The sequence below is a fragment of the Malaclemys terrapin genome, chromosome 13, assembly GCF_027887155.1.
Source record: "Malaclemys terrapin pileata isolate rMalTer1 chromosome 13, rMalTer1.hap1, whole genome shotgun sequence".
In the NCBI taxonomy this organism is placed as follows: domain Eukaryota; kingdom Metazoa; phylum Chordata; order Testudines; family Emydidae; genus Malaclemys; species Malaclemys terrapin.
Window position 1 is genome coordinate 2,302,975 of NC_071517.1, and position 13,089 is coordinate 2,316,063.

Sequence of the window (13,089 nt, forward strand, 5' to 3'; positions counted from 1 at the left end):
GGAAGGAGATGGGATATCTGTGTTAAACACAAGTAGCTTTGCCATTTTCCAAAATGGTGTTGGATACAGAATTGTTTTACCCACTTGCTGACTGTGATCCAGTGAAACCCAAGAACCAGCAGCATTCACTTCCCCGGCAGCTTCCCCTGTGTGACTAGAATACACGCTGAAAAGAGCCCCCGGTCTTCTTGTAAATAAAATAACGTAGAACTCTTCCAGCTGGACCTTCTCACATGTGCGTATCTTGGTCAGTGTCAGAATAAATTACCTTTGGTGTAGAGCTGGGTAAGATTTTTCTAACAAATGGTTTATTTGCCAAAAAATGAAGTTTTGGGTCAGCTAAAGCTATTCACTCAAAGTTTCAGAGCCCCTGCCCCCCCAACCCCCCTCCCCCCCCCCAAAAAAATTCAGGCTAGATTCACAAAGCCACTGGAGGATGAAGTGAAGGGGCTGCTGTCCCCGAGTAGCTCAGAGGTTAGGGCACTCACTTAGGAGTGGGAGATGCAGGTTCAAATCCCTGCTCCAGAGCAGGGATATCAGATTTTTACCCCTCCTGGGAAGTGCCTGAAGCTATTGGGTATTCTGGCATGGATCTTTCTCAGTCTCGCCTGTTGAAGTATTCTACTGTGTGTATAATAGTTGGATAGTCATTGGGCCAGAGAGAGAGAATGGTTTATAGTGAGTGGTTAGGGTACTTACATGGGATGTGAGAGATCCAAGTTCAAGTCCTTGCTCTAATAAACATTTAATTATTTATACAAAATGTAACCGCTTTAAGAGGAGAGATGGCGAGAGACCCACCCCAAAACAGCCACTAGTGTGGTGGCTTGGTCACTCCCTTGGGGATGGTGGGAGACCTGAGTTCAGGTTCCTGCTCCAAAGTGAGGACTTGAACCTGAATCTCCCACATCCCAGCTGAGTGCACTGTACTGCTAGGTACAAACACACCATCTCCTCCCATTCTGTGAAACTAGCCCATCACTTCTGTTGCTTTCCGTTTTTGGTGCCTGAAGTGAATATGTTTGATATGTGAATTGAAAATGGTTTTGATTTATTTCTGTACCTTGGTTCTTAAGTTGGCTCCATGGTATTTGAAATGTTTTGCTTTAAAAAAGTATTTTAAATGCCCTTTTTGATGTTGCTTTATAGTTTGCATGTATGTAAGTATAATGTGAAACGTGTTTTACCCTGTAAATAGACAACCATAACTATTCTCTTACAGCATGATTTGCTGTTAATTTTTTGGTTTGGGTTTTTGCTTCCTTATGGCAAGTGTAGCCATGCTGTCCCTTTGCTGTTGCCAGCATTCTCTAGGTGAGGTCCTGTTGCACCACCATTTCTTAATATGTTCTTCCTCACAAGAAAGCTATCCTCTGCATATTCTGCTTGTCACAAGAGTTAAGAGGTCTGTTTAAACTCACACCAGGCTGAAGTACTCATATTTAAATGTCAGCACTTGTCACATGGCCACATGCAAACCCATTAATAATAATATGGGCAATAGAACCTTCAGTGCTTTGGTATTAAATCCTGAATCGTCACTTAAACTTCATCTCTGCCAAAAGTTGGCCATGAAGATACTGCGGTCGTAACACAGAATAGAGAATTCTTTACAAATCAAGTAGTGATAGTAAACTTTTAAAACTCCTGTCTTTCCCTCTAATCAGATGAAAAGGCAGTCAAGCTTTTGAGTGGGCCTAACAGGACACAAGGATCTGTGTGTATGTAATGTTTCTGTGATTAAAATTCAGCAAAAAAAATTAAGCGTTTTAAACAAACTTCCTGAAATATGCAGCCATTGTGCCTTCACTGAATGAGAATCTGAAATGAAATTGATTAAGCACTGCCTAAATATATAGGAAATAAACTATCATTTGCATTGACCAAGCTGAAACAAACTGAACAACTTGCCTACTTTAAAAAAAAAAAAAAACCAAAAAACCCCAGTGTTTAATAAGGTAATGAGTTTTTAGTAATACAAGTAAGGAAACTTATTTATACGAATTTAAATCTGGCAGTTTCCTTTAAAGGGTTCTTAAATCTATAGGTGCTGATAATGGGTTCTGATGACTATTCAGCACCCGCATGAAGCATTTTCAAGCATCTGTGCAAACCATTGCCAACTTGCTGCAAAGTGAAAGCCTCTTTTACATGTCTCCTGCTCCTCCACTTGTATCCCACTGCAGAGTAAAGCCCTTTTCCATTCTGCTCCTGTTCTTGATGCTGAAGGGACTATACCAGGCAAGTTAGCAAAGGCACTAAGCATTGTTAACCTAGTGAATCTGCCCCCAGGCTTCCTTGGCATCATCTAGTTTTTTTGTTGGATTTGCTCCATTCGCTCACCAGCAAGGGTTGATGGGTATCAGTACTGTGACTAGTCCCCCGTACTCACTTGGCAATTCCATTGTATGCAAAGTGCAAAATGAAGCTGAGTAAATCTCTGAAGTGTTGCCTGTAGAAACTGCCATTTTCATACCTTAGGTTGGATTTCTGTTTTCTCATTAGTGGATTGTGGGGAGAGGGATACTTTCCAAGGAGTACTCCCAGTCTAGCCTGCCAGGTCAGGGAAGACTAGGATTCAAAACTGTGCTCTTGTGCTGCAGTGCCCAGGCAGTGGTTTTCAAGCAGATCCTTTTTTAAAAAGGAGGGGGAGATGGAAGGCGGGGAGGGGAAGCAGATTGGATTGGTTAGATGGTCCCACTGGTATTCGAGGGGCAGAGGGAGAAATCTAGGAAATAATTGGTGAAAACCATTTGACAGGTTCACTTGTCATGATCCTGGGCATTACCAGTACAACGGTATTGATTGCCTTGCTTCAATTTAGGGCAACAGTTTTGGCACAAAACCTATAGGAGGGGAAAGGGATAGTGGTGATTAATCTCTCTTAAAAGATAGGTGAATAGTGTGTGGGAAGCTGCAGGGCAGGCTGCCAGCCTGTAGGACCCAACTGCAGTGAGTTTTTTCAGATGTACAATCTCAAGTGTCAGTCCATTGTTGGAGCTGCACCGTGTACAGTCAGCAATGCAGCAAAAAAGATCGAGTGGTGTTTTTTTTTTGTTTTGTTTTGTTTTTTAAGAAAAAGCTAGCTCCACAAGGCCAGCCCCTTTATCTTACATTGGGGTTTTAAACTGAAAAGCTACAAGGCTCCTGTAAAACACATTTCCCTGCTCTGGATTGTGAAAAAATTGAAGACTACTAATTTAAAAACATCCAAAATAACACCCATATTGCACCAAACTGCTCCCAGTGCCAGCAAACTTCTCTGTAATTGGTTCAGCTCTTGAAAATCTTTTTTTTCCGTTTAAGAATGTAAACACAGAGCCAGATAATCTCCTGCTTTCTTTCAAATTACAAGAAATTGCCTTCTCTTATAAACCCTTCAACTTGTATGAACAAAGAGAGATCCCTTACATATGGAAGGAGGAAAGAAAAAGGAGTGTTTAAGTCAGAGGGCCTTTGAAAGTTTCATAAGGTTTATAAATTGGCTCTTAAAACAGTGACTGAAAAAACTGAAGAGGAAGATTGTGCAAGAACATAGATGTTCCCCTTCTAAATTGGGAAAGGCAGATTCTCAGACAGATCTTATTGTAACCAATTACGTTGAAGAGAACTGTTTTGCATCTGAATTATAATCAGAGCTGTAGCACCGCCTATGGTAAGCTGCCTGACACTTCCACAGTTATATGTCAAACTTAACCATTTGAGCTGAAATACCCATTTTGGGTGTCTGCCTCAGGATGAATTATGTTGGAAAGTTTCAGCAAAATGCAATAGCGGTTTACGAGAACAAGATTAGGGGAAAGTACATTGTTTTGCCCGTGTTAAAATTTTTTTACAGCAGTTTTATTGAGAGGTTCTAGTGCATCTGTGCTTTAGAGCAAGGCCTTGCACTATGACGGGGTACTCTCTAGTGTCAGGGATGTACCTTTTGCTGTTCCTGTGAAAAATTGCCCAAATTTGGCCAAGTTATAAGCATTTGAAAAATCTTTGTTTGCACATGCTCAGTAGAGACTTGTTAGTTTGGCAGCTAAACTCTGGGAAGATTTTATGTGCACTAAGCATGTTCTAGCCCAGGGATGCAGGGACTGAGTGGGAATTTCCCTGCAATTGCTGCTCCTGGTGCTGGGCACAGTCACTGAGAGCCAGAAGATTGTCTCCTCTGCGCTGTTCCACCTGCTGGTATCCAGGCAGTGAGGAAGAGAAAGCAACCTTACTTGAATGCAGAGGGACAGTAGTCAGAGTTGGGGATGGGGAGGTTGGCATGTGTCTTGGTGGAAGGAGTAGAGCTGGGGTGAGGAGTCTGGGACAGGGAGTTGGGCAGAAGACTTGGATTGGATGACGCTCCTGGAGGTGGTGTGTGTGTGTGTGTGTGTGTGTGTGTGTGTGTGTGTGAAAACTGACAGACTGGGATAACGAGGGGAACTGGAAAGGGAGACTTGAAGGAGGAGAGACAGGACTGGGAAGTGCAGGCTGGAGGGGTTGGGGTAGAAGAGGTCAGGCTTTGAGGGAAATGAGTGCAGAAGGATCTGGGATCACTAGAACCTGGACTAGAACCCAAGATTTGCATCCCAGCATTCCTCTGCTGTCACTAAATATCTATGAAACCCACTGGCAAGTCTCTCTCTCATCCCCCTTTAGTGGCCAGTCCACCTAGAGCAGTGGTTCTCAAACTTTAGTACTGGTGACCCCTTTCACATAGCGAGCCTCTGAGTGCGACCCCCCTTATAAATTAAAAACACATTTTTTATATTTAACACCATTATAAGTGCTGGAGGAAAAACGGGTATTGGGGTGGAGGCTGACAGGTCGCAATAACCTCGCAACCCCCCGAGGGGTCCCAACCCCCAGTTTGAGAACCCCTCACATAGAGGATGATAACCTATTACAGCCATTGGTACTAGCCCAAGTGGCACAAGTCTGTTCTGTGGATCTGTCGGTTCCAATGTTGCTGATGACCCATGTTAATGTCAAAATGATTCCATATGGTGGAATTTCTGTTTTTTTCAGTGCGGCTTTTCAAAAACATAGGAAATTATACCCACAAAACAAGTTAAAAGAACATTAAGCAAAATTTTTGCAACAGCAAGTACTCAATAGTTAAGAAATACCAGAATTAAAGAGGCTTGTGCATGTGGGACTTCCCAGCTGTGGCTCTACAGTAGTGATCAGAGAGAGACCGAGCGATTCTGACACCGGGAGTTTGTTTTTCTGGATATTCTTGACTAATTCAAAGCATATTTGCATTGATACACAGGAAGTCCAACAATGACACACAAAGACAGTTATATGTGCGTGCACATACCCAGAGTTGGAAGGAGTTCTGAGGTGTATCTTTTGTGACTGCGTATCTTTTGTGACTGCATGCGTACTGTGAATCCGCCACTATGAACTATTTTCTTAAAACTGCTTATGCATGAAGTAATGTGCGGTGTTGATGCTGCAAGAGAAATTAATTAGTATCTGTCAACCTATACAATCAAAGTGCACTGTAAGGCAGTTCTTGGGAGCCAGACTACTGTGTTGTAAAGAGTTTTTGTCAGACTGAGGAACCAAAAAGTATTTGTTACTAGTACTCAGATATTCTTCACTAGTGACCAGAATGTGCTAGGCATCTTACAGACCTATAGAAAGACTCATCTCCTGCCCTAAAGTGTTCACAGTCTAAAATGTCTTCATTCCCAATTTCAACTATTTGAGCATGTGGTCTTAATAGTATGTAGGGCTTTTAGAAGCTCCTCTTTCTACAGCCTGTCCACTAGGAAGTGGACTCTGACTATATCTTTGGACTCCGAGAAAGTAGAGAAGCATACAGAGCTGTAGGAAAAGGGTCCAAAACATAACCTGGACACTAATTTGACTGGACAGACATGAGAGATCCCAGAGTGCTCTTCTTTTTTTTTTGGGTCTTAAGGGTCCTCTTTTCATCCCTGTTTGAGTGCATAAAGCTGTTAGGAGTCTGTTTCCATTCAGCGCTCATGCTCTCTCTCCATGTTATCCACCCAGAAAGTGTGGTGGGTTGAGTCTCTTACCCAGTGTCTGGTAACATCAGGAGAACAAGCTGGCTGAGTCTCAGTTCAGAAAAGGCTGATGGGATGTTGATAGGTTGGAGGACATAACCAGAGGATGTGGCAAAGATATCGGCCCTGTAAGGGCATATGTCTGCCATTTGATGATTGTCAGACTCCCAATTGCTATTAGATGTACATGTATCTATAGAGACCTGACTGGCTTTTTTACAGCTGCCCCGGATCAGGAGGTTGCGGTCCTTTCACTCTGGCACAGATTTCACTGCTGTCATCCAGGCTTTTCTCACTTTAAGGTTAGGTCTACACTTACCTCCGGGTCCGGTGGTAAGCAATCGATCTTCCTGGATCGATTTATCGCATCTTGTGTAGACGCGATAAATCGATCCTGGATCGATCCCAGAAGTGCTCGCCATCGACGCTAGTACTCCAGCTCGGCGAGAGGAGTACGCGGCAGCGACGGGGGAGCCTGCCTGCCGTGTCTGGCCCCGCGGTAAGTTCGAACTAAGGTACTTCAAATTCAGCTACGTTATTAAACCATAAACCTGAGACTGCCAGTTCCAGGATCTTTACTGGCTGCCGCTTGGTTCTGACCTTCTGAAGTCCTTCATATCTCGGGATCTGCCTGCCTGAGAGCTGCTTCTCTCCTTATGCAGTGTTAGCAGAGCTGAGTTCTGTGGAGGCTCTCAAGCTGGAGTTCCTTTGGTAGGAGAGAATGGCTGGCATGGGGCTGTCCATGATGATTCCTTGACTTTGGAATTCTTTCTCCCACTTCCATAATAGCCCAAATCTGTAGTCCTTTAGGAAGTATCTCAAACCCTATCTATTGAAGAAGAGTTGAAGTTTTGGTGCAGTGTGGATTTTTATTTAGTGGGCATTAGGGTTTTACAAGAGCTTTGGATATGTGATCTTTTATAGACTGACATAAAAATAACTAAGACTAAAGAAGACCACTTGCTATATAGCACCTGGACAGTAAAGCTCTCTGAATAGTAGTGTTGGAACAACCCAAAATTGCTTCTAAATGTATTTGGCCATGGGAAAGGAGAGCATAGCACTTGGAAGAACAGGTCTTTGTCAGTAAAGGATGTTGTTTAGATAACTTGAACACGGGCAGGGTTAGAAGGAATTAGTTTTATTGTTAAGACAATGGCCTAAAACTCTGAAGATCTGGACTTGGACTTTGTCTGTGACCTTGCCCTCAAGATCACTTAATTTCCAGGCCTCGGTTCCCCATTTGTAAGAAGTGGATGATTAATACTTCCCTACCTTGCAGGGGTGTTGTGAGGATAAATCCATAAATACTCGGGAGGAGCTTCGATACTCAGGTAAATGGATGGATATTGATCAATTAATCTTCGGTAAGAAATAATGTGATAACTACAGACAGCCCAGCTCGGAGTGGCATTTTGATATAGGGAAAAATCCAATGGGATCTAAAGGGAAAGATAAATGAATGTCTACATTATTCAAATAAAATCTGTGAAATGCACTGGAGGGTTTTTTGTTTGTGCCTTTTGATTACAAAAGGAGCTCTGGTTCTTTTGGGCATATCTTACTTTCTCCAATCCTGCTTAAAATTCCTTTCACCTCTGCAAGAACCAGAATGAGCTGATTTCTTCTTTGACTAGCATTATGGAAGGAGAGTCAGGACTTGGCGTCGTGCCACCATTAAAGGTCTGCAATAACATCAGGGCAGACTGATTGTGGAAATGAGACATGTGAGGACCCTTTGCATGGTTTAGCAGTATGAAATGCACACGAGCAGACTGTTGAACTCCTAAGTGATCCTGCTCGCAGCATGATTCCATAATACTGTATTTTTAAAGAGGGTGGACTCTGCTAAAGTTGTCACTGCTGATAAAAAAAAAAAAAAAGGTTAGGTACTTTGTGCTGCTCTAACATTATTTTTCGTTTTCTCCCTCATTCAGTAGTGCAGTAGAAATTGGTGGGCTGTTCTTCCCTTCCATGAATTTATAGTATGAGGGATTTTTATAACTCATATGAATGCAAAAGATGTTTGTTTCTGACCTTCCAGGAGAAATTGCTGGGAGTGATCCAGAAAACTTGCATATGTCTTAAACAAGAAAGCTGGCCCTTTCAGATACTGAGAGAGATTACCTACTTAAGAGAAGGCCACAACAAAAATGAAAGCATCAGGAGACTGCAAATGAAGCCAAAGGTTTCATTTACATGTATGTTAAAAGTTAAACAAAACGTACAAAATAGTGTACATTACCCAGGGTTTGGTTCCATTTTTGGGAACTGTACTGGGTAGCAGCAGAAGAAGAAAGACAAGTGCATGCCTTGGGTTTAGCTGTTGTAGGACTGGTGTTAAATAAGATAAATTTGTTCCAATTCCAAATCTTCAGACCTTTACAATTAGCCTATATTTATCTGTAGCATCTTCCATCCTAAAGGATCTCAAACTCCAAGAGATCAACATGGTGATCTCTTTACTTACTACTAAAATGTAGCTAGCTCTGGGGTGAAGTGCTGCAGCTGCATAATATCTCACAGCAACACTACTGAAGAGTTTTATGCAGGACAGAAAGACAATATTGTATCTATTTGCAGTGGTAGGGGGAATTTAGGGAAGCCAAATTTAATTGTCTACTTGAAAAGAAGACAGGACATCCAGAAGAACACCACTGCTTCTCTTTCAAGTAGCACCAAAAGATCTTTCATGATGGTAGGTGGTCAGAACTTTGATTTTGACTTTGTCTTATCTAAAAGAACTCCTATTGTGACCCCTAACACCATATGGGGTATTAGATCAGTTTTGAATTAGAAGGAAAAGTACTATCACTTCCTACAGCACCTTTCTTTCTGGTTTTCCTTGACGTTTCCCAGTCGAACGCTAAGCAAATCAAACCCTGTTTGTCAGGAGAGATCTCTTGCAATCACTTCACTAAGTGGTAGCACTATGATGAATTAAAACACGCATACAGAGTGTAATTTTTGCTAAGTGTGCTTCTGTTTTTTTTATAAAAATTCTGGATAACAGTAAACCTTTAGAGCTCCCATCACTCTTGACCAAACTTACAGGATAGTGTTTTGCTAAAAGTCATTTGACCATTGTGTGCACCTTTCTGCCTTTCCTGTCTAATCACCGGTAGTTACCAAAAGATTTATACGCAATGACTTTCCCCTCTAGCCCATCCTGATGGATTCCTGCAATGATATCACAGCTGCTTGTTTGAGACCACATGTTTCAGTGAAATGGAAGTGATTGTGAGATTGGTATTGCAGATAGAAACAGAATGTTCTGTATCCTCTACACACATTTTCTGGGCAATCACTACTTTTAAGTGAGGAAATAGAGAGGAACCATTACTAGTTTAAATGCGGGTTTGGTAAACTCAACTGCTTATTTCAGAGTTTGCAGGGAAATGGTGGGGCCTCATTAAAAGAGGGCTCAGAGCATTCCCTGCATTAATCTCCTCTGAAGTACAGTGGCAGTGCGGTAGCAATCCCAGCTCTGTATACATAAAAGCCGCAAGCGCTTGCTGTGCTACTTCCCTTATGCTGAATACCAAACAGATACGTACTGCAGGGTTGTGTTGGAGAAAAGGAGTTTCCCTTACTAATCAAATGCAATCTGCTTTTATTCATTATTCAGTTGCCTTTGAGAAGCCGAAGGCACCATTGAAATATCTGAAATCCGAAGCTTATTTATGTCTTGCCCATAGTTCATTGCCAAAAGCTCCCAAAGGAAGTGCTTAGTGACAGCTTCGAAATGTATGTCATTTGGGGAAATGCCTTTTTACAGCTGACCCTCAAAGGTGCACTTTATTTTCCTATTTTAGAAGTAGAAGGAAACGCTTGACACACTGATAATTTTTCCAACTCCACTATCCTGAATGCTTGGGGGCGTGGGGGAGCCATCTGCCAGAATTCCTTGCAAGAAAGGAAGCTGAAGGATCCATTTGCCTTGTGGCAAGTGACCTGTGCTGCTAGACAAGAGATTGTGGTTCAATTCTTGGTCTCCTATAGTGTGTGCTGTAAGGGGCTGGGAGTGCTGAGAACTCGTACTCATCTCACAATGGCCTGCAGTTAGACTGCCTTATTCTGTGATCCTATTAGATTTCACTAACTAAGCAGGGTTAGTTCACGTCAGTGTTTGGATGGAAGACTTCCAAAGAAAATACCTGATGCTGCATAAATTGGTGGTGGTGAGTCGAAAGGTGACATTCTTCTTTCTGAGAAAGTAGTGAATGAATGCACAATGGCTGCAGTATGTCGTTAGGGAATGGCATGGTCATCTTTTGGTTGAGACATAAATCAGAGGCCCTGGCCAATGTAGTTATAAAATTTCATGGCACTCTTTATATGAATGGGGGCAGTAAACTAGGTCTCTCAGTCAAATTCCAGCTCTGGCTACATTCTGCCTCCTTAAATTCCCCCTGCATTTTGGAGATGGTGTTTTTCTTCACTGTTGGGCAGTATTGCCGTGCAATTTCACCCCGTGTAGAAATTGTCTATCAATTTAAGGTCCTTTAGGATGGAAGGCACAGAATATCAGAAACAACCACTAGCTGACTGTGACACCATCGAGCTTTTCTGAGCCTTGCCCTATCATTGGTTAGGAAGAGCGTGGCTGCAATGCATATTCTGGAAAATAGGGTGTAAAATGGGGAAAGCTGGAGGGTCGTCAGAACTCCACCAGGTAGATATATACTCCCTGTGCATCAAGGAGCACAGATGTCTGGGGGTTCTTGCTTGCTGCTGTACCATGGGGAATTGGGCAGATACTTCCCCTACTTATTGGGGATGGAAGTGGCACAGCCATGGATTGGCTTGGAAATGGAGGTGGAGGAGTCTCTTCCCTGGCCCCAAAGGAATCTCCCAGCACACAGCCCTGCTGCTCAGACAGTTCCTGGAACGAGGATCTAAGCCTTCGGCAGTTGATCCCCTATGGTTTCAGCTGGTCTTCAGATTCAAGGTCCATTTCAATAGGTTTTTCTCTCCAATCACAAAGGCTAGAAACTTTTTTTAAAATATGAACTTGTATTCTGCTGGAAATGATTTGTGAAACTCTGCATGAGAGGACTGGGGATGTAGTGGAGTCAGTGGAGGAACTCCCCCAAGAAGTCTGGGGAGAGGGAGTTGATGCTTGAGAATTGAGCACCTATCTTCTTTTCCACCTCAGATTAGCTAGTCTTGGAGTCTCTAGATATGGCAAACCACAGAGTTAACTGGACTCTATTTTTCGGTACAGGCAGTTCTGAAATTGTGGTGCCTTTAATTGTTGGAGAAATGGAATCAATGTTTTGTATTTTAAAATTATATAACCCAGGTGTTTGATCTTGACACGTTGCTCTCGCGCTCTCTCTTCCCTCCCCCCTGCCGTGCCAGGTCTCTTCAGGGAAACCCAACCAACGCAGATCATTCTTTGACTAGTGTACACGAGCTCTGCTTTATTTAGTGTCTTGCTCCCCCTCTCCAGGGACTCTGCTGGATGACTGTGAACCCTTTTTTTCTCTCCATGTGTTGGGAAACTTGTCACTATGACAGTTGCAATACCACAAGCTTGTCACCGTGACGATGGAAATCACTGCACGATCATGAGTGCGACAAATGTTGAGAGCCTTGTTTGATTCTCATTATGCCGTGGCAAAGTTTTCCAAACCGAATGTTATTTTAAAAGCAAAGACACTGTAATAGCCATCTTCCTCATTCTTTCCACAGAACCTCCAAGAGTCCTGTCATTAAATATTTAATTAGTGTGAATTATTTTTCTTCTGTTCTCCACAGGTTTTGCATGCAGAAGAGTGTCAGATTGGTGCCAGGAGTCACGCTGGATTTAATAGAGAAGTAAGCAAGATTTTATGACATTAAAACTACTGCTATCCTGACTTCCATTATTACAGTTGGTTTGATGGGGAGGGGAAATGGCTTTTTAGTCACGTTGTCCTCAAGATCCCTTCATTCTGCTTGTGGGCACGCGCCTCTTTGGGGAGCTTCTGTGGCCCAAGACTCACTTGGGGGTACCAAGTTCCCCTCTGTTCATTTTTCTTTGACTATCTTACCCCGTTAGTCCTTTGTTTTGCATTCGTTCTCATGCCTATGGTGTGTCTCATTATATTGTCTTTACCACAGGCTGGCAGAGCAAGCAGTGACTATAGAAGCAAGAATTCATGCAGGGAACACTGTTTAGATGGAGTCTTACGCTTGCCCTAGAGCTTTGCTCAGTCCTTTTAACTTACAGGTCACGTAGGTCTCATTCCTGGTATGTTGAGCATACACTAGCCTGACTGTCAGCCCAGAATCCAAACTTCGGTCACCTTTTTGGCAGACAGTATTGTCGAGCCACCTAACTAATTGTGTTGGGCACACATCGAGAGAGCTTGTCAACAGGGATCAATGGAGATGTTAGATAATGCTCATAGCCTTCAATTTTTCGAGTTACAACTTCACATGTGTTAAGGTCACATGTGAAATTAGTTTAATACTCTCAGCCTATATCCTAGCTAACATAAAACCATGTGGCAAACGCCTCTGCTTAAGGCAGGCAAAGGCTATTGTAGAGAGTGTCTAAAGTCAGGCAGTGAGGTGCATTGGTAGAATTATATGGGAGCATAGAACTGAAATGGTTCCTGCAGTTCTGGTATTTAGATGCATTGGCTGAGCTGTGTCCAGGGGAGACCGGGACTGGAATAGCATGGCCAGGATTGGGATGCACGGGCAGAGCTGTCTTGGGTGCACAGTGCTGGAACTCTGCAGGGGAAGCTTTCACAATACTTGTCAGAGGTTTGAATGTCTCTCGACACAGCTATCATTTTCTCTTTCATGACTCATAAAATCCATTCAATACCCTGAGCCTGTGTGCGTGTGCGCGTGTGTATGTGCATGTGCGTGCGCGCATGTGTGTAAAATCAGAAAAAACAAGACATGTTTTGTCACTTCCTCAGCACACTGTAGTGTTCTTTCTATCTAATAATGGTATTATATTTTGATCCTTAATGTCATGGAAACCTATAATAATCCTTTCATCCAAGCAGTACTTGACCATGACTACTGGCTAATGGACAGCCCAGGGCAAAATGATTGACTAAGTAAACTC

The 13,089-nt window shown here is 42.8% G+C and overlaps 1 protein-coding gene across 2 annotated transcripts in view; it reads left to right on the plus strand.

The window, feature by feature from the left end:
* RPTOR (regulatory associated protein of MTOR complex 1) overlaps positions 1-13,089 on the plus strand; it is a 293,281-nt gene that overhangs the window by 135,019 nt on the left and 145,173 nt on the right. For both annotated transcript variants that reach the window (XM_054047579.1, XM_054047580.1), the window contains exon 7: positions 11,781-11,840. In XM_054047579.1, the coding sequence (XP_053903554.1) occupies positions 11,781-11,840 (60 nt within the window). The remainder of the gene's footprint in view (positions 1-11,780; positions 11,841-13,089) is intronic.